The sequence below is a fragment of the Leuciscus leuciscus genome, assembly GCF_965113295.1.
Source record: "Leuciscus leuciscus genome assembly, chromosome: 15".
NCBI lineage: Eukaryota > Metazoa > Chordata > Actinopteri > Cypriniformes > Leuciscidae > Leuciscus > Leuciscus leuciscus.
Window position 1 is genome coordinate 34,479,803 of NC_138739.1, and position 23,039 is coordinate 34,502,841.

The 23,039-nt window shown below is 42.8% G+C and overlaps 2 protein-coding genes across 2 annotated transcripts in view; both read right to left on the reverse strand.

The window, feature by feature from the left end:
- Window positions 1-894: 894 nt before the first annotated feature.
- The window catches only part of LOC309475532 (adhesion G-protein coupled receptor G7-like), a 62,127-nt gene continuing 39,982 nt past the window's right edge, over window positions 895-23,039 (reverse strand). Inside the window, exons 2-4 of the mRNA XM_082138377.1 lie at window positions 1,548-1,706; window positions 1,145-1,304; window positions 895-1,013 (exon numbers count right to left, since the gene is read on the reverse strand). Coding sequence (XP_081994503.1) covers window positions 915-1,013; window positions 1,145-1,304; window positions 1,548-1,654 — 366 coding nt within the window. The 5' untranslated portion in view covers window positions 1,655-1,706 and the 3' untranslated portion in view covers window positions 895-914. The remainder of the gene's footprint in view (window positions 1,014-1,144; window positions 1,305-1,547; window positions 1,707-23,039) is intronic.
- Window positions 8,129-23,039, reverse strand: part of LOC309475498 (adhesion G-protein coupled receptor G7-like) — a 30,041-nt gene continuing 15,130 nt past the window's right edge. The window contains exons 7-15 of the mRNA XM_082138296.1: window positions 22,286-22,390; window positions 22,028-22,185; window positions 21,640-21,804; window positions 21,173-21,285; window positions 20,750-21,081; window positions 12,980-13,061; window positions 9,771-9,929; window positions 9,517-9,676; window positions 8,129-9,421 (exon numbers count right to left, since the gene is read on the reverse strand). Of these exons, the coding sequence (XP_081994422.1) occupies window positions 9,245-9,421; window positions 9,517-9,676; window positions 9,771-9,929; window positions 12,980-13,061; window positions 20,750-21,081; window positions 21,173-21,285; window positions 21,640-21,804; window positions 22,028-22,185; window positions 22,286-22,390 (1,451 nt within the window). The 3' untranslated portion in view covers window positions 8,129-9,244. The remainder of the gene's footprint in view (window positions 9,422-9,516; window positions 9,677-9,770; window positions 9,930-12,979; window positions 13,062-20,749; window positions 21,082-21,172; window positions 21,286-21,639; window positions 21,805-22,027; window positions 22,186-22,285; window positions 22,391-23,039) is intronic.

The following is a 23,039-nucleotide window of genomic DNA, read 5'->3' on the forward strand; positions in this document are numbered from 1 at the left end:
TCTCAATAATACATTAATTCAGCCTATATACCCTTTGACAGCATGTTTAATGCTGAAAGTCATGAATGATGTAGAGGAATTTAAAAATGAAATTTAAAATGTCTACTTTCTACAAGTATGAATACATTTTTAGGTAATGGTTAACTTACCTAACCTTACCTGTATCCCACCTCAATAACAGCAAGAAAAAACATGAACACAATGAGGAAATTGTACCAAACATTATTATTTTTTTTTTATGCAAGTAGTTAATGACATGTAGACATGTAATAAAAGTGGGGCCATATATATATATATATATATATATATATATATATATATGAACAGCCACATTTCCAATCAAACTAACATTACTGACAGATTAAATAGCTAAAAGGAAGCACTAACTTGACTTTACAAAGTAGGAAGACTTCCTATGAAAAGCTTCCTTCTTCCTTATCTCTAGATGTATAACATTTACTTTCCCAAAATATCACTATAAACTGTAGTTATATTTTGTTTCACCATTGCCGAGCCTTGAGAGCAGTAAAGAATAAATAAAACAAACCACATATTTTCAAATATTTTTTTTTAATAAACAGTAAGAAAATTGAAATCCATAATTTATCCTAAAGCAAGTCTGGTATAAATCAAAGACTAACGTAAAGTTTTTGAAAAGACTGTTTGCATATTATATTATATATATTATAATATCTAAAGTTTAATTATGCTTTTACATTGCTTAACTCATCAAAGTCATACAAGCTTCAACTAATTAATTTAATGTAATTTAGGTTGAAATGATTTACATTTTTAAGTGCAATCTTACAGTACCTAATGAAAGTATATGAGATAATTTAATAATTATCAGAAGACAAAGGGAATCTTCTACAATCTAGTCTTGTCCGTGGCTTTTTGTGTCCATTTTCCATGTTTTAAGGCTCTCCCCTTGATTCAATCATAAAAACCAGATTATATCGAGCTCTCGTCTTTAGAAAAGACTTCAGTGTAAATAAAAAGAAAATCTGAACACCCTTTAAAAAGACAGAAAATGAGGTCGTCAGTCACCAAACAATGCAAGACTGCTTGAATAAATCCAATAAAGATGTACTGTCCTTAGTATTAATAAGGTGTCAAAAATATTATTAACAGTGTAATAACACACCTGTGTTGTATTGCAGAGACAGAAGACCACACTGAGAATGATGTAGAGTGTTTTGTCATGGGTGATGAGCACAAAGTAACCAATGACCCAGGACAAACCGAGCACCACAGCCAGAGAGAAACTGCTCAAAATCTTCTTCTTTAAAGGAGTGGTTCGTGAGCTAAAGAACCAAAAAATAATATAGACAATATTAACTTTTATTGAACCGCTAATATGTTGCCATATGGCTAAACATCAAATAGCTACAATTATCTACACCTCAGACAGCTACTACCGTTGTTAGGCCTACATGAAATAGTTTAACTTCAATTAACTATTTTCAATCCGAAATCAAATCATATATTAAAGGACGGTCTTGACTTGTTTTAAACCCGGAACATTCGTTCACGGTTCAGTTACGTACCTCTTCAGGTTGGGATTTGCACAGCAGATGGTTTGAGAGAAGTAGACAAGCAGAGCTGTGTTAAAACACAACATGACCGCTAGAGGGAGCAAGAAACCCCACAACATCGGCCGCTTCGGATCAAACGTTCCCGCCTTGTCCAGAGACGCTAACCAACAGCTAAAACAGGACAGAGAGAGAACGAGAAATACTGGGATGTGTAAGTGTAATGTTCTACATTTAAAAAAAAATATGATATGGTTTGCGGCCAATATTAGGGAGAACGGGGTAATGTGAGACATCGGGTAATGTGAGACACCCCCTATATCTAGGCAACGGAACACAATTGTGGTCATATGACCATTATGTTTTCAAGCCCCTTCCATTTCCCCTTGGCCATGAAGGAGAGGACCTCATGGTGCTGTAGTAAGCATGTTTTTTTCACAAAAAACATTTTTTTGCATGTAAAAGTACATTTTCTTGCTGTCAACTTAATCAACTGTTGTGCCAAAGCAAATTGATTCAGGTAGAAAAACTTATATCATACATGTTGATGAACTACCAACATATAAAACCATGTGATGATGCTAGCTGAAGATAAGCCTGAATTGCTAAGAGAGATCGTTTTTTTCTAAAATGTGGCGGTGGGGTAAAGTGAGACAAATGCGAATGGTAAAGTGAGACATGAGGCACAAGTTAAGTTTAGTCTTAAACATATTTTAATGTAATATTACATGACATATGTTTTATTTTTAATGTCATAAACATAGTAGAAAAGCCATCATGCCAAGACAATACACCAGGAAGAAAACCTGGGGCAAAACACCCCTCGAGGAGATGGAGAGTGCAGCCGCTGAGGTCAAGGAAGGAAAGAAGTCTATAAGAGCAGCTGCAAGGGAGAGAAATATTGACAAGTCAGGCCTCCTAAGATTCATAAAGAAAAAAAAGAAGGGGGAAGTAAAATCAGTAGCCTGGGGTGCAGTAGCTTAGGCAAAGAGGTGGAGCACCTTCTCCGTATCACCTTGTCCGAATGGCGCGTTTGTCCCCTCCTCGACAAAACCCCAAAGGTCCGTTTTAGGACCGAGGTCGCTCCGACAGGAGCTCCGCACTCTCCCTGGGAGCCTGCTAGGGAGTGAAGTCAGCATGGGAATCTCGTCCATCTGCAACCTCACAGACACTGTCCGTTTTGCTTCGCCGTTTACCCAGACCGACTGTTCGACAAGCATACGTTTTACCTTTGGGATCAACCGAGAAGCCCCGGACGGTGAACCGCGATGCGCAGGCTCCCTTACACACGGGTCTCGCTCCACTCGGGCCTAGGCTCGAGACGACACAGCCACTCATAGGCCGCATGAGGAACCATCCGCCGGGGGCAGGGGCGGGAGGCATCTGGATCGAGGCCGTAACCGGGAAGGGTGCTTTCAAAGAGGGGGGAGGCGGAGGGCAAAGTTCGGCTCTTAAGACATGCCAGGGGGGCCCCAACTAATCCAAGCCTCCCGACGTGCCCGCGGCCACCTTTGCGGACATCCGTTTCAGACGGGCCATCTGAGTCTCCCGAGGTCAACGCGCAAATCGGGGAGGAGCAAGCTGCTCCATCCCCAGGCGCGTCCGAAGCTCCAATCGACCGGGCACCCCGACTTGACGGTCCGAAGGAGAGGGTGCGCTCCTCTGGGCCCCAGGCAACCCGGAGGCGCCTGTTTTCCATTACCTAGTCCGATAAGAGTGTCGTCTCCCTCCTCTAGGTGGTGGTTGAGGAGAGATCCCCTGATATGATTGTAAAGCGCTTTGGGTGTACAGTAGTACATATGAAAGCGCTATATAAATGCCTCATTCATTCATTCTACAACACCCCGAGCGTCCGTGGTTGCTCCAGCAGGAGCGCCAGCAGGTGTACGGATCTGACTTTGACCGGAGATGACCCACCCTCCCTGGGGCCGGCCCGGGAGGTCTGCGAGCATGGAGCTCTTCTTCAAATACAAGATATTTTTGGACATTTTTACAAGGAGGAATATCCTCCAGTGTGTCTTTCACCCCTAGCTCACCCAGGACGGTGCACGTTCACCGGTGTGCACACCCTGGCACCGAGGGACTGGGTGTCCACCCTAGTTACTGGAAGTCTCGCCCGCACAAAGTGCACTTTCCCTGGGCTGGGTCAGGCTGTTTCCACACCCGGTCTGACCACCACGGTTCTCTGGTCCATGTTCCTTGTCCGAGTGGAGAATTGTCCCTCCTCCACAAAGACCCAAAGGTCCGTTTTAGGACCGACTTTGCTCCAGAAGGAGCTCCAGCGGTGGCGGACAAATCCGAATCTGGCTCAGGACGGGCCACCCTCCCTGGGCTGGCCAGGGGAGGTCTGACTGCATTGAGTTTTCCAAATGTATCACAATAATTTGGACATAGTTCTTTTTTTTTTAGGAGGAATTTCCTCCAGTGTGCCATTCACCCTTAGCACGCCAAGGGCGTTGCACCTTCACTTGGATGCGACCCGGTGGGTCATCAAAAAAATGTGCTTAATTGACCAATCTCCATGATTCTGTTACTAGTCCGACATTAGTTCTGAAATGTGTGGTTGTCAAGCTAGCTGTCAAGATTCTCACTGTTACAACATGTGTTGTTATGGAAGTTTCAGAGTGGAAAAAGTAAGTGGATCAGTTTACCCCCAGCTGGGGTAAAGTGAGACACAAGACCACTGTTTTTTAAAACAATCATATTTTCACTGCCCTTCGTCCTGAATACATTCTAATAATTTCCATTGCTAGGAAACATCCTGAATTAATGGGAGATGTGTAAATTTGACTGATATATCATTTTAGCTCGCTCGGAACAAATCTAAAAAATGTCTCACTTTACCCCACACTCCCCACAAATAAAATGCATATTTTAATGTGGGGTATCCACCTTGTTTTTAATGTAGGCTAATAGATCTTAAGCCATGGCTGTGACGCACTTACCGTGTTTTAAAATGACATTCGCTGTAAAAAAAACAAACAAACAAAAAAACAATGAAGAGGAAGAGGACCAGAAACCTGTATTTACCACAGCGGATGTTGTCTGGATTTTTTTTGTTTACTGAAATTCTTTGGAAAGATATTTTTTGCAGCGTTTCGTCAGCAGAACATGACAGTAAATAACAGTACAACCCACTGAAGAGATGTCTATCTCAGTCACAGTTCGCTTTATTTCCTGTTAAAAATCAAATATGGCGCTTTTGTAACTTGAATGTGCTCCGCTTACACGTATTTTGGCTGTACACTACAAAAAAACAGTCTGTTACTTGATGTCGCAAACTGTTCTTTATCATATCATTTAAAATGTATTATTGTGATCATAAACAGAATTTGTAGCAAAACTACGTTAGTTTTACCATTTCGTTTTTTCTGCACTTTGTTATTCTTTTAGTTAGGCTAAACTATAGCGATCAATGAATCAGAAGTCTCACACAGTCACAGGAAATAGCTTGGATAAAGCGAAATGATTTTTCACTTACAACTCTTCTTGTCAATAACCTGAAGGGTCTTTAACCCTTGTGTGGTATTCATATTTTTGTTATTCAGCCAGTGTTCATGGGTCTGGTGGACCCGCTGCATTTTTTAATTTTTTTATTCAACATAATCAAACAATTTATGTTAAAATACTCAGCAGATGTTTACTTCATCCCAATTACAAGCAATATAAACTGCATATATGGTTAATATTTTCCCTTTACCTTTGTTAATCACATTTAAGAATTGCAACCTTGGCGGGGTACGGCAGGGGTAGAAACAAAACTCACTTTTGCACTCACACTCTCTCACACTTACACACAATCTTTCTCTCACATGCACGCACACACTCACGCACACACACACACATACACACAACACACACACACACACACACACACACACACACACACACACACACACACACACACACACTCACGCACAAACACACACACTCACTCACACACACTCACTTGGATATGTGGTTTACGGGGACTCTCCATAGGCGTAATGGTTTTTCTAATGTACAAACTGTATAATCCATCCCCCTACACTAACCCTACCCCTAAACCTACCAATCACAGAAAACTTTTGGCCTTTTTGAATTTCAAAAAACAGATGTCCTCATAAAGCATGTTTACGCTGTAATACCCATGTCATTATACACATTTGTGTCCTCATAAACCATATACAAGAACACACACACACACACACACAATAACAGCAAGCCCTGACAGGTGGAGGACAAAGTAAAGGTACACAGGACCTAAAATTTCCACACTTTTATTAGCCCCGGGTCCAGTGGACCCGAACATCCTTTGTGTAATATAAATATGTAGGGGGGGTGTACAGTGTGTGATCATTGAAAATGTGTTCTGATATATGTTCTTCACAGAAAATTAGCCAAGGCCAATGAGTCTGAGGTTGAAAAAATAATTAATCGTATCATTTTTCTTTTGATAAAAAATGAAAACAGGTCCTACAGACCCGACCACCATACAAGGGTTAAAGCTGGTGGTGGCCAGCGAAATGCCGACAATAACAGCAGGCAGACCTAAGACATTATAATTGATCGAAATGATTAAATGTTAGCCTATTATCCGCATGCTCATTTCTACATTTAGATTGGGTTACTCACTTAAGTGAATCTTAAATAAATGTACAAATTTAATAACAGTTCTTTAGTAAACCTCAAAATGAATATCCACTTTTCATCCTGTAAATTAAAATGATGTGATTCCTAAACTGTTATAGTAGTACACTGCCAAAATAGAATATAGGTCTAATATGCCAATTTATTGGTTATCGGCAATAACATGAAATCATCAGCCAGAATTTTAAAATAGGCTCAATATATAACATATTTAATACCATATCTGTGTTTACAGTTATGCAGACAGAATCAAAGTGTCATGTCTTTTAATATCAGTGTGTTTTATTAAATGTACCCCAGCCGGCTGTCATGGCGATGGTGCGGAAACCTCGTGGTGGACCATTGAGGGCGTTTCTGATGAGGAACGTCTAACGATGTTGTTGTATCGTTCAAACATGCGTTTTCGAGATGCCGAGAGCTCCACGTCCGCGACTAACTTTGACTTGACAGAGAAAGGTGTTCAAAAGCATTTGCATCCACTACAAATATTTCTATTGATTGAATATAAAACGCATGGATCAGAGTTTGCTTTCAGGTGCGCAAATTTTCCCATCAAGTTTGTTTTTATAAATCACAACTTATTCGTCGGAAGTGGCGTACGCCTCTTTCAGGGCCTGTTTTGTGCGGTTATAAATGAGGCCCCAGGTCATTCCCATCCCATACCCGTCCAATAATGTGTCATCTGAGGACTTCTGGATATGACAACTGCTAGTGTTATAAATAAAGTCTGATGTGTACAGGGTAAACAGGAAAGGAGAGATCACTGTCCCCTGTGGAGCCCCTATGCTGCAGAACACCTTTTCAGACACACAGCCATGAAGCCTCACATACTGTGGTCTGTTTGTGAGGTAGTCCATGGTCCACGCAGTCAGCTGACTGTTAATAATGTACAGAACCACCTGACAAAGCTGGTATGCACAGTCCCTGAGCAGTTTTGAGCAAATACCATCTGGCCCTGTAGCTTTTTTCACCTTGATTCTCTGTAATTCTCTTCTTACCTGATCCTTAGTTATACAGAGGCTCGTAGAAGAGGTGAGGGTGGATAATGAGGAGGCAGGCTGATGAAGGGTAGGTGAGGCATATATAGTTCTCCCAACTTCACAGTGGGATGGAGAGGTATAGACAAATGACACACAGAAGATCTCCTCTGTCCATCTCCTCACAGGCCTTGTCATAGGAGGTTGTTGTTGAACTAAAGGTTTGTAGACAGATATGAGGTGGACCAGATTATGAGCTGAGCGACCAAGCGGGGGGTGGGGGGAGGAACTATAGCCATCCTTTACATTTACATTTGCATAATGTAAATCCAGGGTCTTATTATCCCTAGTGTGGCATGTAACATACTGTCTAAATGTGAGAAGAGTTGAGGACAATGAGACATGATTAAAAATCACCTGAGTTGAGAAGAAACGGATGGGGTGTGATGTTTGCAGCTGTGACACTGTAGTGTGAAGGAGCTCACATAAGCCGCTGCAGCATCAGCTGTCTGTCTGTCTGTCTGTGTGTCTGTGTGTGTGTCATAATCAGTTAAAAAATTTAAATATATAGCATTTTAAAATGTTGAAGATGTTATTTTCTGATTAATTGCATGACAGCAACTTCCCATTTGTTTAGCTCGTCTTGTCTCAATGCAAAATTGATCTGCGTCAGATATGATTGAATGAAAGAGGAACCAAAACTGGAAATAAATAGCCACTGTATGTGCTTAAACAATGCAAACTAGGATCAACCACAGTTTATGTATCTTCTAGGCATCACAAAAGTATGTTCTTGTAAATGGCTCCCCCTGGTGGAAACATTCTCCTGACTTGGCTTTAGGGTTCTGGGGCCGTATTACAGAAACTTCCTAACCGCTAATACGATCTCAACTAAAATGACCATGGTAACTAAAGTAAAGAAATTCATAAACTCATACATATAATCTCATTAAGATCTTGAAAACATTCATTCAGACCCAACAGTCTATGTGTCATTCCATCAATGTTTAATATATGTCAGCAGTGATTAGTAAAAAGCAATGAGCCAAACTTGATGTGAAGATTGGTGTGTTCACAGTACATTTATATTATTTTACATTAGAGCAAATCAAACATTGCAAAAAAACCTTAGTCTTTGCCTTAGTCGTCAAGCTTTGTTCAGACAGATCTAAAAAAAAAAAAAAGTGTTTCTTTAGTCTGAACAGCAAATAAAGCCAATGAAATCAGGTGTTGACAAAGCTTTATCTATTGTTGTTGTTTTCGATTGTTTTCTCCCTCAGATCAGATTTCGAGCAGTTTTTATCATCATTTGGAATGTGGCACATTTTCGTGTGAATTATATGACATTCATTAGTGGTGAATAGAAGCCTATACTACTTTTGTAATTAGAAGGGCAGATTTCATAACCTGAAAATTTTTTCAATAGTAAGTCCTAAAGATTGAAATTTAAAACCAAATCAGTTTTGTGTACAGTGTGAACAAAGCCCAAAAAGCTGCTAATGGCACACACAATAACACATTGTAAATATATACATGAAATATATCACATACACATGAAATTCAGAACTTTTTTTTTTTTTTTTTGTGTATAAAGACTCAAATACACACAAAATTCACACATACACACAAAATTGCTAGTATGGCAGTACTAGCTTTTTTTAAAGTGTGAAAACATTTTCCCCCATTTTGTGTCCCCCCCACTTCTCAAACCAAAGTTACACCCTTGCTACTGTGTAATAGTAGCCTATGCTATTCACCAACTAAACATATCCCATTCAATGCGTTCACAGTCTCTTTCACGGCCATCATTTGTAGTAGCCTATTCACAAACTGTTTGCTCAAGCATAGCGTTTTCTCTGAGTTCACGGTGTAGCCTGCTCCCTTAACCATGTAGTTCAATTTTCCATATTTATTGTATGTCATTATGTCAGTATCAGTATTTGCTTTCTAATATGCACAAATAAAAATGTCACTGAACTTTTGCTAAGAACCGTGACTAAAAATGACTAAAAACACACACAAAAACTGATTTTGCACAAGTTCATTGAAATGAATTAAAGGAAGTCTCAGAATAATCATCTTTTGGTTATTACCTTTGATGGCCCATCAGGACAATTCAAAATCAGTGGATTTGTAGTTTTCGTTGCTTTCTGGTTTCTTATTTTTCCGTAAAAAGAAACTCTTCCTGTGAAAGCCTATGTTTAATGCACGCAGACTGTCCAGAAATGCTGGCTTTGAGTTTAATAACGGCATCAGAGTGAATAAAATGAATATCTGAACACCCTTTGGAAATGGAAAGAAAAACAGAAGCATTGCTGATTTCATTTATAATCCATTATAAGATTTTGTGCATTTTTGTGCAATGTGCATTAACACACCTGTGTTGTGTTTAAGAGACAGAAAACCACACTCAGAATAAGTTGGAGATTTGTTTCATGGGTGATGATCAAAAAGTAGCCGGTGACCCAGGACAGGCCGAGCATCACTGCCAGAGAGAAACTACTCAAAATCTTCTTCTTAAGAGGAGTTTTCCGTGAACTAAACAGCAACAGTGTTATTGGTTAAATATATTCCAATAAATGCCTTTTGGTTGATAACTGATAGAGGTTTTCTGGTCCCAAAGTAAACATACCTGTTTAAGTTAGGGTTGTTCCTGCAGGTGATGTAAGAGAAGTGCAGCAGTACTAGCACGCTTGAGAGCAGCATGAGCATTAATGGGAGCAAGAATCCCCAAAGCATGGGTTTCCATATACTGAAATTCTGTTTGTGGTCCAGTGAAGCCAGCCAGCAACTGCATCAAAAAAGAGTGACAAGTGAACAACTAAAATCCAGAGAGAACAATGTAAAAAACAAAAACAGAAAGAGAAAAATGTTTTTTTGTTGTTGTTTTTTTTACATTTAACGGGTTGGTTCACCCAAAAATGAAAATTCTCTCATTTACTCAACCTCATATCGTTCCAAACCCATAAGACATTAGTTCATTTTCGAAACACAAATGATGATATTTTACTGAAATCTGTGAGCTTTCTGTCCCTCCGTTGACAGTTACGCATCTACCACTTTTACGCTTCAAAAAGTTCATAAAGAGATCATGAAACTAATCCACATGAATTGAGCAGTTCAGTCCAAATTTCCTGCAATGACTCGATCACTTTATAAGTTTAACATATTGAATTTAAGCTTTTATTCACATATAAACATTAATCAAAGCCTGCATCAGTTATGGTATATTGAAGCCCAAGTATGCTTGCACACAGCACGTTTAAGCTTCGGCATGAACCATTGAAGTTCATTCTCATGTTACACAGCACGTTTGAGCTTCTGCAAGAACCAATGAGGTTCATTCTCGTGTCACACAGCACGTTTGAGCTTCTGCAAGAACCAATGAGGTTCATTCTCGTGTCACACAGCACGTTTGAGCTTCTGCAAGAACCAATGAGGTTCATTCTCGTGTCACACAGCACGTTTGAGCTTCTGCAAGAACCAATGAGGTTCATTCTCGTGTCACACAGCACGTTTGAGCTTCGGCAAGAACCAATGAGGTTCATTCTCGTGTTACACAGCACGTTTGAGCTTCGGCAAGAACCAATGAGGTTCATTCTCATGTTACACAGCACGTTTGAGCTTCTGCAAGAACCAATGAGGTTCATTCTCGTGTTACACAGCACGTTTAAGCTTCGGCAAGAACCAATGAGGTTCATTCTCGTGTTACACAGCACTTTTAAGCTTCGGCATGAACCAATGAGGTTCATTCTTGTGTTACACAGCACGTTTAAGCTTCGGCATGAACCATTGAGGTTCATTCTCGTGTTCCACAGCACGTTTAAGATTCGACATGAACCATTGAGGTTCATTCTCGTGTTACACAGCACGTTTAAGATTCGACATGAACCATTGAGGTTCATTCTCGTGTTACACAGCACGTTTAAGCTTCCGCATGAACCAATGAGGTTCATTCTCGTGTTACATAGCACGTTTAAGCTTCTGCAAGAACCAATGAGGTTCATTCTCGTGTTACACAGCACGTTTAAGCTTCGGCAAGAACCAATGAGGTTCATTCTCATGTTACACAGCACGTTTGAGCTTCTGCAAGAACCATTGAGGTTCATTCTCGTGTTACACAGCACGTTTAAGCTTCGGCATGAACCAATGAGGTTCATTCTTGTGTTACTCAGCACGTTTAAGCTTCGGCAAGAACCAATGAGGTTCATTCTCGTGTTACACAGCACGTTTAAGCTTCGGCAAGAACCAATGAGGTTCATTCTCATGTTACACAGCACGTTTGAGCTTCTGCAAGAACCAATGAGGTTCATTCTCGTGTTACACAGCACGTTTAAGCTTCGGCAAGAACCAATGAGGTTCATTCTCGTGTTACACAGCACGTTTGAGCTTCTGCAAGAACCAATGAGGTTCATTCTCGTGTTACACAGCACGTTTAAGCTTCGGCAAGAACCAATGAGGTTCATTCTCGTGTTACACAGCACGTTTAAGCTTCGGCATGAACCAATGAGGTTCATTCTCGTGTTACACAGCACGTTTAAGCTTCGGCATGAGCCATTGAGGTTCATTCTCGTGTTACACAGCACGTTTAAGCTTCGTCATGAACCAATGAGGTTCATTCTCGTGTTACACAGCACGTTTAAGCTTCGACATGAAACATTGAGGTTCATTCTCGTGTTACACAGCACGTTTAAGCTTCGGCATGAACCAATGAGGTTCATTCTCGTGTTACACAGCACGATTAAGCTTCTGCAAGAACCAATGAGGTTAATTCTCGTGTTACACAGCACGTTTAAGCTTCGGCAAGAACCAATGAAGTTCATTCTCATGTTACACAGCACGTTTAAGCTTCGGCATGAACCAATGAGGTTCATTCTCGTGTTACACAGCACGTTTAAGCTTCGGCAAGAACCAATGAGGTTCATTCTCGTGTTACACAGCACGTTTAAGCTTCAGCAAGCACCAATGAGGTTCATTCACGCACGTAGGGTGAGTTCTGTCGCTATGCGCAGTTCCTGCATCAACCCTGGGTCAGAACTACCCTCGTGCAACTCTTTGAGTGCCTTGGCCTGATACACTTGCAGGAGGGCCATGGCGTGCAGGGCAGAGGCAGAGACGCCTGTCCAGCATTGCTGTAAGCCTTGGCCGTAAACATGGACGAAAACTTACAGGCCTTGAATGGGAGATGCGTATTACCCCGCCAGATGGCAGCATTTTAAAGCCATAGCTGCATCGCAACGGCACGCTCCACTGGGGGATTCCAATCATCCAGATCCCAAGATACCAATCATCCAGTCTTGAGCGTTTGGGACACAGTGGAGGATTTCACTCGAGCCTGACGCTCTCAGCGACGCAAGCAAGGATGCTTGAGCTTCTGTTTATGTCAGCTGAACAATGTTCATATGTGAATAAAAGCCTAAATTCACTCTGTTCATATAGTGATTAAATTTAGACTAAACTGCTCAAAGTGTCAAAGTGGTTGTTGCGTAGACTGTCAATGGAGGGACATAAATATCTTAGATTTCATTAAAATTATCTTTGGGTTTTGAAGATGAACGAAAGTCTTACAGGTTTGGTACAATGTGAGGGTGAGTAAATGATGACAGAATTTTCCTTTTTGGGTGAACTATCCTAAGGGCTGGTTTCGCAGGCAGGGCTTAGATTGAGCCAGGGTTAGGTCTTAAATCTTAAAAAAATGTAATGGTGCCTTAAAAAAAACACTAGTGTGCATCGACAAAACAATGGCACTGACATAAAACAGCTCAAACATGCATTTTAGTCTGGGACTAGGCGTAAGCCTTGTTTGTGATTCTGGGCATAAAAGGTATATTTGATACTTACAACTCTTCTTGTCGATAACCTAAAGGATCTTTCACACTGTAGGTGGAACCCAATGAGATACCAACAATAACAGCAGGTAGAACTAAACAGAAAAAGATTTATTGACATTTAAAGACATTATATATTGGATATATTATTTCATATTTAGGGTTTAGTCTTATGTTTGATTTTGCAGTTAATACCCAGGATGCAGGGGTGGGTGAAATAAGAAAAAAACGATTTACCAATATTCATAAAAATGTTAGTTGATAACAACAAGTATACACCTACCTTTCTCTCTTTCATTTTTGGAAAAATGATTAAAAAATGCTGAAAAACGTTTTAATTAAAATAGTCATGTACACTGCAGTAAAGCTACTTGATCAATATAACTAAACAATCATTTGAAATACAGTTTTATAATATCTTCTCACCGAGTCAATAGTGTTTTTTTTTTTTCAATACAAGCAAGACTTCTTATTCGTATTTAGTTTAAGCAAGATGAGTGATTTCTGAAGCCTCTTCAACTTTGTAATCTTCAAAAACATACTGAAAACCTTTTGCCGATTATATATAGGCCTATGTTAATACTTGACATGCTCGAAACGCATGGTTACTCTAGATAATGCTTAAAGGAGCAGTTAACTTTAAAAGGAAAATTACCCCATGATTTACTCACCCTCAAGCCATCCTAGGTGTATATGACTTTCTTCTTTCAGACAAATACATTTGGAGTTAATAAAAACCCTGACGCTTCCGAGCTTTATAATGACAGTGGATTGCAACCATGTGTTTGAAGCTCAAAAAAGTGCATCTATCCATCATAAAAGTGCTCCACACTGCTCTGGGGGGTTCATAAAGGCCTTCTGAAGAAAAACGATGACTTTGAGTAAGAAAAATATTCATATTTATCACGTTACAAATTAAAATTCTAACCTCCAGCCAAACGCAGTCTAATTGCGTCTAAGTGCAACTTAGGACGACAGAAGTAGCATGGTGTAGTGTGTAAATATCAGCAATATGTCGCACTACTCCCATAAGTTGCGCTTTAGACTTAAGTTTAATCCGTATGTTCGTTTGGCTGGAAGCTTTTTTTGAGCTTCAAAATGATGGTTGCAATCCACTGCAATTAAAAAGTTCGGAAGCGTCAGGGTGTTAATTAATATAACTCTGATTGTATTCTGAAAGAAGAAAATCATATACACCTAGGATGGCTTGAGGGTGAGTAAATCATGGTGTAATTTTCATTTTAAAGTGAACTACTCCTTTAATAATAACTGAGGTACTTCCCTCACCGTTATCGCTTCTTCATGCTGGTAAGAAAACGTCACAGTGAGAGGGTCAATTCCACACAATCATACTCTACTTTAGATGATTAACGTTCAACAAACCTTAAAGGGATAGTTCACCTTAAGTCTTTATTTACTCACCCTGGTGTTGTTTTTATGCCACATGCCCTTCTTACTTCTTTGGACCATAAGGGGAGAATAAATTTTAAAAAAAATTCCTGCTTACACTCATCCATATAATGGCTGTGAATAGCGACCAGCATCTATCTTTTAAAAAATATCCAAAAGTATCACAGAATGATCCCATGCAACACTTGTTTTATATTCCATGTGTACTGGGGGTATATACATAAACAAACCAAGCAAAAATTTTATGTATTTTTTTATGAAAATCCTGACCTTGGAAGTTAGTTTTCTCTGCACGGCTGCGCAATGTGTGCATTCTATTAGTGCCGCAGTTCACTCAGTCTTGCCCAGAAAAAGCACACAAGTCGTGAGAAATCAAGATTAACAAAAACGCAACATGAAATGCCTAGAAATTCCCTTAAAAAAAGTATCTGTGTGCTATTTTAACCGAGTTAAATATCTCCGGGAAGTCTCAAACTCGCACGTTGCCCAGTAGTGCACAGAAGACCAACGGCTAAGGTCAGGATTTTTCTGCAAGTTGTTTTGTTTTTCAAAACCCTAGTATACTCCCAGAACACTTGGAATATATGACATGAGTCGCATAGGATCATTCTGTGATGCTTTGGTATATTTTTTAAAAAGCTTGATGCTGGTTGCTATTCACTGCCATTGTGTGGTCGAGCATGAACAGGAAATTTTTTTAATTCTCCTTTTGTGGTCACAAAAAGAATAAAGGGCATACGGCATTGGAACAACACCAGGGTGAGTAAATGATGAGAAATTATTCATTAAAGTTTGTGAGGAAAACTCAACAGAAAGCAATGCTTTCTTGACATTTAAAAAAAAATAGAAGGATTTATTTTGCCGTGGCGCTAATGATTCAGCAGCAGAAAAGTGGCACAGGTAACACTGGCATAACCGCACTAAAAATTTTAATATTTATACCAGTTGATGTATTTACGCATATATCGTTTTAACCCATGCTGAAAACGCCTCGGTTACGACTGTAACCTCGGTTCCCTGAAGAGGGAACGAGCGTTGCGTCGAGAAATGACGCTATGGGAACGCTTTGCGTGATGACGTCTTGAAGCACATGTAAAATCAGTCCAATGGTGTGGCGGAACGTCAGAGGCGGGTGACGTCACGTACCAGGAAACTATAAAAGCCGGCCCAAAACAGAAAACGAAAGCTTCGTAAAAGTCTGAAGTCGAGCTGACAGGCATGAAGGAGATATGGCAGGGCGACGCAACGCTCGTTCCCTCTTCAGGGAACCGAGGTTACAGTCGTAACCGAGGCGTTCCCTTTCAAGGGAACTCCCGTTGCGTCGAGAAATGACGCTATGGGAACGTCTATACCAACGCCTCCATAGCTACAAATGTCTGTCCTGTGTGAAATCCGTAGAGCAGCACTAGGAAGACAAAACATGAGACCCTGGAGCAGAGTCTAGATCCAGAGAGTAAAACCTGACGAAAGTGTGCGGTGAGGACCAGCCTGCCGCATCACAGACGTCCTGTAATGAAACTCCTGAAATAAGGGCCTTAGAGGCCGCCATACTCCTCGTCGAGTGCGACCGGACAGCCAAAGGAGAAGGCTGCCCAGCCGCCTCATAAGCAAGTGAGATAGCCTCGACCACCCACTTGCTCATCCTTTGCTTAGACACCGGGCCCCCTTTGTTAGGGGACCCAAAGCACACAAATAATTGATCACTTTTACGCCACAGGGCAGCTCTGTGGACGTAAGCGTCTAACGCCCGCACAGGGCAAAGCAAATTATTAGCCTCCTGGTCAGCATTTTGAAAGGGAGGAGGACAGAAGGCCTGCAGAACAACAGGTCTGACCACATTAGTGGGGACCTTGGGGATATAACCCGGTCTCGGATGAAGGAACGCTTTAACCATACCCGGAGCAAACTCTAAGCATGACGGAGCAACCGACAATGCTTGAAGATCCCCTATTCTCTTGAGAGAAGAAATAGCCAGAAGGAAAAGAGCTTTCAGAGTAAGAAACTTCTCAGGAACCTCCTCAATGGGCTCAAAGGGGGCCTGGGATAAGCCTTGTAGCACAAAGGACAAATCCCAAGGTGGCACCCTCGAGCGAACTGCAGGCCTCAGCCTCCAAGTGCCACGAAGGAAACGAGATACCAAGGGGTCTTTCCCCACAGACATTCCACCCAAAGGAATGTGGTAAGCACCTATGGCCGCCACATAGACCTTTAAAGTGGACGGGGTCAGACCTGCAGTGAACCGTTCCTGCAGGAACTCCAGCACTGTACCAATTGGGCTGGGTCCAACCGACGGTCACTACACCAAGAAGTGAATACTCTCCACTTCAGGGCATAAAGTTTCCTCGTGGAGGGAGCTCTGGACTGTAGAATGGTCTCAACAACCTCGGTTGAGAGACCTGACTCTATGAGCTGGGCCCCCTCAGAGGCCAAGCCCACAGGTTCCACAGTTCTGGCCGAGGGTGAAATATCGAGCCCTCTGCCTGGGACAGAAGGTCCCTCCTGACAGGTAACTCCAGAGGATGCCCGTCGAGGAGGGACACAAGATCGGGAAACCATACTCTGCCCGGCCAGCGCGGGGCTATAAGAAGTAGATGGACCCGGTCCCTGCGAACTCTTTCCAGAACTCCCGGGAGCAGAGCAACTGGGGGAAAGGCGTACAGACGCAGCCTCGGCCACGTCTGTACCATAGCATCCAGTCCCAGAGGAGCTGGATGCGTGAGGGAGAACCAAAGTGGACAGTGAGACGTCTCTCGAGACGCAAACAGATCCACTTGTGCTTGGCCAAACTCCCTCCATATCAGCTCCACCACCTCGGGGTGGAGCCTCCATTCCCCGGGCCTCGGCCCCTGCCTCGACAGAGTGTCTGCTCCTATATTCTGTACCCCGGGGATGTAAGCTGCCCTGAGTGACAGTAACTTCCCCTGGGACCACAAGAGGATATGGCGTGCCAAGTTGGATAACGGGCGCGAGCGTAAACCCCCTTGGTGGTTGATATAGGCGACTACCGATGTGTTGTCCGTATGTACTAGCACATGGTGCCCCCTGAGATCTGTGATAAAGCTCCTCAGAGCCCGGAAGACAGCTAACATCTCTAGGCGATTGATATGCCAGGAACGATGATGGTCTTCCCACAGACCTTGAGACGAGCGACCCTCCAGGATCGCTCCCCAGCCCGTGAGGGAAGCATCCGTCGTTAGCAATTTGCGACGACAAGGAGCTCCCAACACTGGGCCCTGGGACAGGAACCAAGGCTTCTTCCACATAACCAAGGCACGTAGGCATCGCGGCGTGACCTTGATTGTGCGAAATGGGTTGCCCCTCGGGGAAAACCCCCTGGTCCTGAGCCACCACTGCAGGGGCCTCATGTGTAGCAGTCCAAAAGGTATCACGTTGGAAGCTGCTGCCATGAGACCCAACAGTCTCTGGAACTGTTTGACAGTGAGTAGCTGGCCTAGCTTTACACTTTTCACAGCTGCAAGGATGGAATCTATCCGTGGCGGTGACAGGCGCGCCTGCATCGACACAGAATCCCAAACCACGCCTAGAAAAGTGGTCCTCTGTAGTGGAGAAAGCACACTCTTCTTGGCGTTCAGCCGTAACCCCAACTCTTTCATGTGGGCGAGAACAACATCTCGATGTTGAACCGCCATCTGATGCGAATGAGCTAAAATCAACCAATCGTCGATGTAGTTCATAATGCGAATACCCTGGAGGCGCAGTGGCGCCAGAGCTGCATCCATGCATTTGGTGAAAGTGCGGGGTGATAAAGCTAGGCCGAATGGAAGAACTCGATATTGGTATGCTTTGCCCCCGAAAGCAAACCTCAGGAACTTCCAATGACACGGACGGATGGATATATGGAAATATGCGTCCTTGAGGTCTATCGTGACAAACCAGTCCTCGGACCTGATCTGTGGCACGATCTGCCTCAATGTTAACATTTTGAACTTGAGCTGCATGACTGACTCGTTCAGAACTCGAAGATCTAAAATGGGACGCAATCCCCCGTCCTTTTTTGGAACTATGAAGTACCGGCTGTAAAACCCGGTTTCCCTGCTGGAGGGAGGTACATATTCTATGGCCCCTTTCTCTAACAGAGTGTTTACTTCCTGTTCCATAACCAGAACCTGCTCGGGGCCCACCACTGTGGGCAGGACCCCCATAAACCGAGGTGGGCGTTTCTTGAATTGTATCTGATACCCTTTTTCCACGGTCTGCAGGACCCAACGAGAAACATTTGACAGTAGCTTCCACGCTGTCAAAGATTCTACTAGAGGTACCAGCCTCTCGAGACTGGTTTCTGGATTTTGTTGCTGTTGAGTAGTCGGTTCGACGCCCTGTAACGGCGAACCGGCAGGGAACGACCGAACAGACTGCTCTAGCACCCTCCTCGGAGGGGGCGGGCATCCCGAGGCCACTACGTTTCCGGGTGGACCTTGAGATATGTGCTCGCCGGAGACCGCTGCGCCCTGTAACACCGGAGGCGGCAGGGTTGGCAGAACGGTCCCCTGAGGGCACCGAAGAGAGACGGGCACCGTAAAATGAGGTGTTAACCGCTCTGCTTCGGGGGGGACTACCCTCATTTGTCCTGGGTCCTCGGACGTCAGGACTTTTTCCCAGCAGCCTTCTTGGCGGTAATAACGGTCCGCAGATCCGTTCTACCCCTCGAAGACTGCTGGGTTTGAGCGCGCCCTCCGTGTCCCCGAGGTTTTTGTGGGGGAGCACGGGAGTGGCACGGTGCTCAGCGCTCTTTTTAGAGGAGTGAGGCTGCTCCCGCTCAGCAGCCTCATAGAAAGAACGGCGGGGGAGAAGTCTTTGGAGAGCAGCTGCTTGTTTGGCAGCTTCCTGTGATTTTGCTACTGCACTATTAACTGCATCGCCAAATAAACCAACCGTGGAGACCGGAGCATCTAAGAGAACATTCTTTTCTTTATCTTTAATGTCGCTCAGATTGAGCCACAGATGCCTCTCAGTGGCCACCAGGGCTGCCATAGACCGCCCAATTGATCTGGCGGTCTCCTTGGTGGCCCTGAGAGACAGATCTGTGGCTCTGCGTAGTTCAGCCACAGTGTCGGGACCAATACCCCCGCCCTCCTCTAAATCACCCAGCAGTTCAGCCTGATAGGCTTGCATAATAGACATCGTATGCAGACACGCTGCTGCTTGACCAGCGGCTGCATACGATTTATGAACCAGGGAAGATGTTATTTTAACTGGTTTAGATGGAAGTGTAGGAGTCTTCAGGGAAGATGCCGTTGCTGGAGAGAGATAGCTCGCAAGCGTCTCTTCCACCTTCGGCATCTCCCCATAACCATGCTCTTTATATTTATAAATGGAAGAGTAGTGGGATGTGTGTGGTGAAAATACTCTGTATGACACTGGTTTTTCCCACGATCTCGACACCTCGGTGTGGAGATCGGGGAAAAACGGAAGACTCCTACGCTGGGGCTGCGCACGAGATGGCAGGAAGCGTTCGTCAAGCTTGCTTTTTGAGCGAACGTCCTGCCTATCCTCTGGCCACTCAATGGAAAGTCTGTCAACTGCTCTAGTGATAACATCGAGCAGTTCCTCAAACGCGTGAGACTGAGGTGGCGAATCCTCAGACTCAGCTTCAACACTCACAACATCCAACTCCTCAGAGCTGGACAATTGCAGTATTGGTGCCTCTATCAGGGGGGAAGAAACCGCAGCGCGTGCTTCCGCACCCTGATGAGAGGCACTGGATCTGTCAGATTGATGCTGAGATAAGGCAGAGCCCGTCTCAACATCCACTGACAGATCCATTTGCGAACCCCAGGTCTGAGATCGCCGCCGAGCCTCAGCCGCGGCGGGACCCGAGCCCTGGGGAACGTGGTCGGGATTGAACCGAGCCAAACGGGATCGGAGTGTACGCAATGGAAGCGCACAGCAATGCTCACAGTCACCACCCTCGAGTGCTGACTGGGCATGCTCCTCTCCCAAACAAACAACACAAAGAGTGTGTGTGTCACCTCCCGTTAAATAACGCGGGCAGGGATGGACACACACTCGATACTGCTGCTTGCTCGCCATAACTGAATCAATATATATATATATATATAGACAGACAACACCAAATAACAAGGACAGATTTCAACACAGAGCGCAACTGAAGACTCAGAAAGCTTTCGTTTTCTGTTTTGGGCCGGCTTTTATAGTTTCCTGGTACGTGACGTCACCCGCCTCTGACGTTCCGCCACACCATTGGACTGATTTTACATGTGCTTCAAGACGTCATCACGCAAAGCGTTCCCATAGCGTCATTTCTCGACGCAACGGGAGTTCCCTTGAAAGGGAACCAAGAAGTTAGTCACAAACTACACAATACTTTAGTGTTTTGTTCAATGTCCCCTACCCCATCCAATAGCCAGGGAAACCTTTGGAAACCATGGAGGTGTTCCAGACACTCCGTTTTTGAAGAGGAGGAACACATTAATGCCGTACAGAGTGTTCCAAGTGAACGTGGCCAACAGGAAGTACTGAAGCAGAGCTGTAAATGCTGTACAGGGACCCTCATCTGGGTACTTGTGATGGTCTGACTCAGGAACTATGTTCTGACCAGACATCTTTGCCACACTCAGATGTTGGACAGGGTTGTTTATGCCGAAGATGAAGAGAAGGTAGAAAACCGTCATGCTCATGCAAATGTTCACCATTAGCAGAGTAGGATTGCGTCCTCTTGACTTCCTGTGGCAAAGTGCATGAATATAAGTTATAAAAAGTTTCACCACTCAAATAGATGTGGCTATGCTTAACAGTGTAAACTATAAGCCTTTACTTGGTTATGATTTGGTACCCAGCTGTGACAGACAGACCGAGTACAGACAGAGCGCAGCCGGTGATGCTGATCCAATTCAAGGCTTCAGAATACTGATAGTTGATATCAAATGTCTGCAGAAAATTACACTAAAATTCTAGTTCCAATGGACTTCACAGCATCATAGACTTTACACTCTTAAAAATAAAGGTTCTTTATTGGTATCTTTGGTTCATTTGCATTCCATGGAACAGTTCCATTGCACAAAAGGTTTATAGCGGAGAACGGTTCTTCTGATTATTAAAAAAAATTATTTACACTAAGAAAAAATTGTTCTTTTAAGAATTGTTCAGTTAAAAGTTATTTGGTGAAGCAAATATGTATCTTCTATGGCATTGCTCTGAAAACCACCTTTATTTTTTAGAGTGTACTGACCCATTAAAGTCAAATATCAATGATATCTATATCCTTGTACAAATATATCTTACCATCAGAATGGCAAAGTTTGCATTTTTATTTTTTTCTGGATAACAGCTGCATACTACATGACCTGAGGGGTTCGTTGTTTTGGAGCAGCCATCTGGACTCCAGTCATTTTTAGTGTAACTCCAAAACACACATGCAAAGTCGTTGAGGGATAGTGTGGAATCGACCTGAAAGTTCAACAATGTATTAATTCATGAACACTATACCTGTGCCTAGAAATATACTTAAAGGTTCTTTAAGGGAACCAAAACCCCTTTTGGAACCTTTATTTTTAAGAGTGTAAGGCCTGAGAAATGAGTTTTTTCTCATTTCATTATTAATAAGCTACAGCAAGGCACAAACCACAAAAGCGTGCCCAGAGGGAAGTGTGATGTTGGACTAGCTGCTCACCGATGGTGTGAATGCAAACTCAATGTGGTCAAATCCTAGATTTTCTTGAAGGTTAGCAGATATTACTCTTCTCTTGGTATCCAGAGAAGGTTGGAAGCTTTTTGATTGAAAGAACTGATCACTGTCATAGAGGACAAACCCAACATCTTTAATAAAATCTACAGAAAGAGTGAAAAAAGTTGCTATAGTTAAAATATCACTTTCAACCGATAATTTCATGTGGAATAATCACAAAATAAAACAAGGGGGAAAGTAGACCTTCACTGAAATTGACTTTCATTTGAAGGTCAATGTTTTCTTTGGAAATCTCAGCCTGTGTCGTATCCAGTTTTATTCTGTCAGGTAAAAAAGTATCACTTTGCCCTGAAGAAATGAAGAGAAACATGACTGTTAGGAGCAATCTAACATTCCAAACCCTTACAAAAAAACAAAATTATATATATTTAATAAAAAGTATATTTTTACTTTATGTATAAGTATAATAATATCAATATACTTGTAGTATAAAAAGAGGAAACCCAAGGTCTAGCTAGGACCAAGGAACAGGACCGGAGCACACAAAGTTTTAAATAATTTATTATTGGTACAAAACGACTAACGTTTCGACGCCCATGCGTCTTCTTCAGAGTCTGTGCGCTCCGGTCCTGTTCCTTGCTAACATCAGCAGTCTCTCTCAGCATTTGCAGAGATAAGTGCAGGGAGTTCCCATCAGTGGTGTTCTGAAAGAGGCAATTTCCTTAATAAAAGAGTGAATTCCTCTAAAAGAGCTGCACGGCCGATCGCCTCTTTTAAAATATGCCGTTGTGCCAGGGCTCGCAAAATTTCTAAAACGCTGGTAGCCCTTCGGGCAAGCACTCTTCAGATTTTGGTAGCCCGAAATGAATTTTACTAGCCCAGATAAAGCAATCTAACATTCCAAATAGAGCAATCTAACATTCCAAACCCTTACAAAAAAAACTAAATTATATATATTTAATAAAAAGTATATTTTTACTTTATGTATAAGTATAAT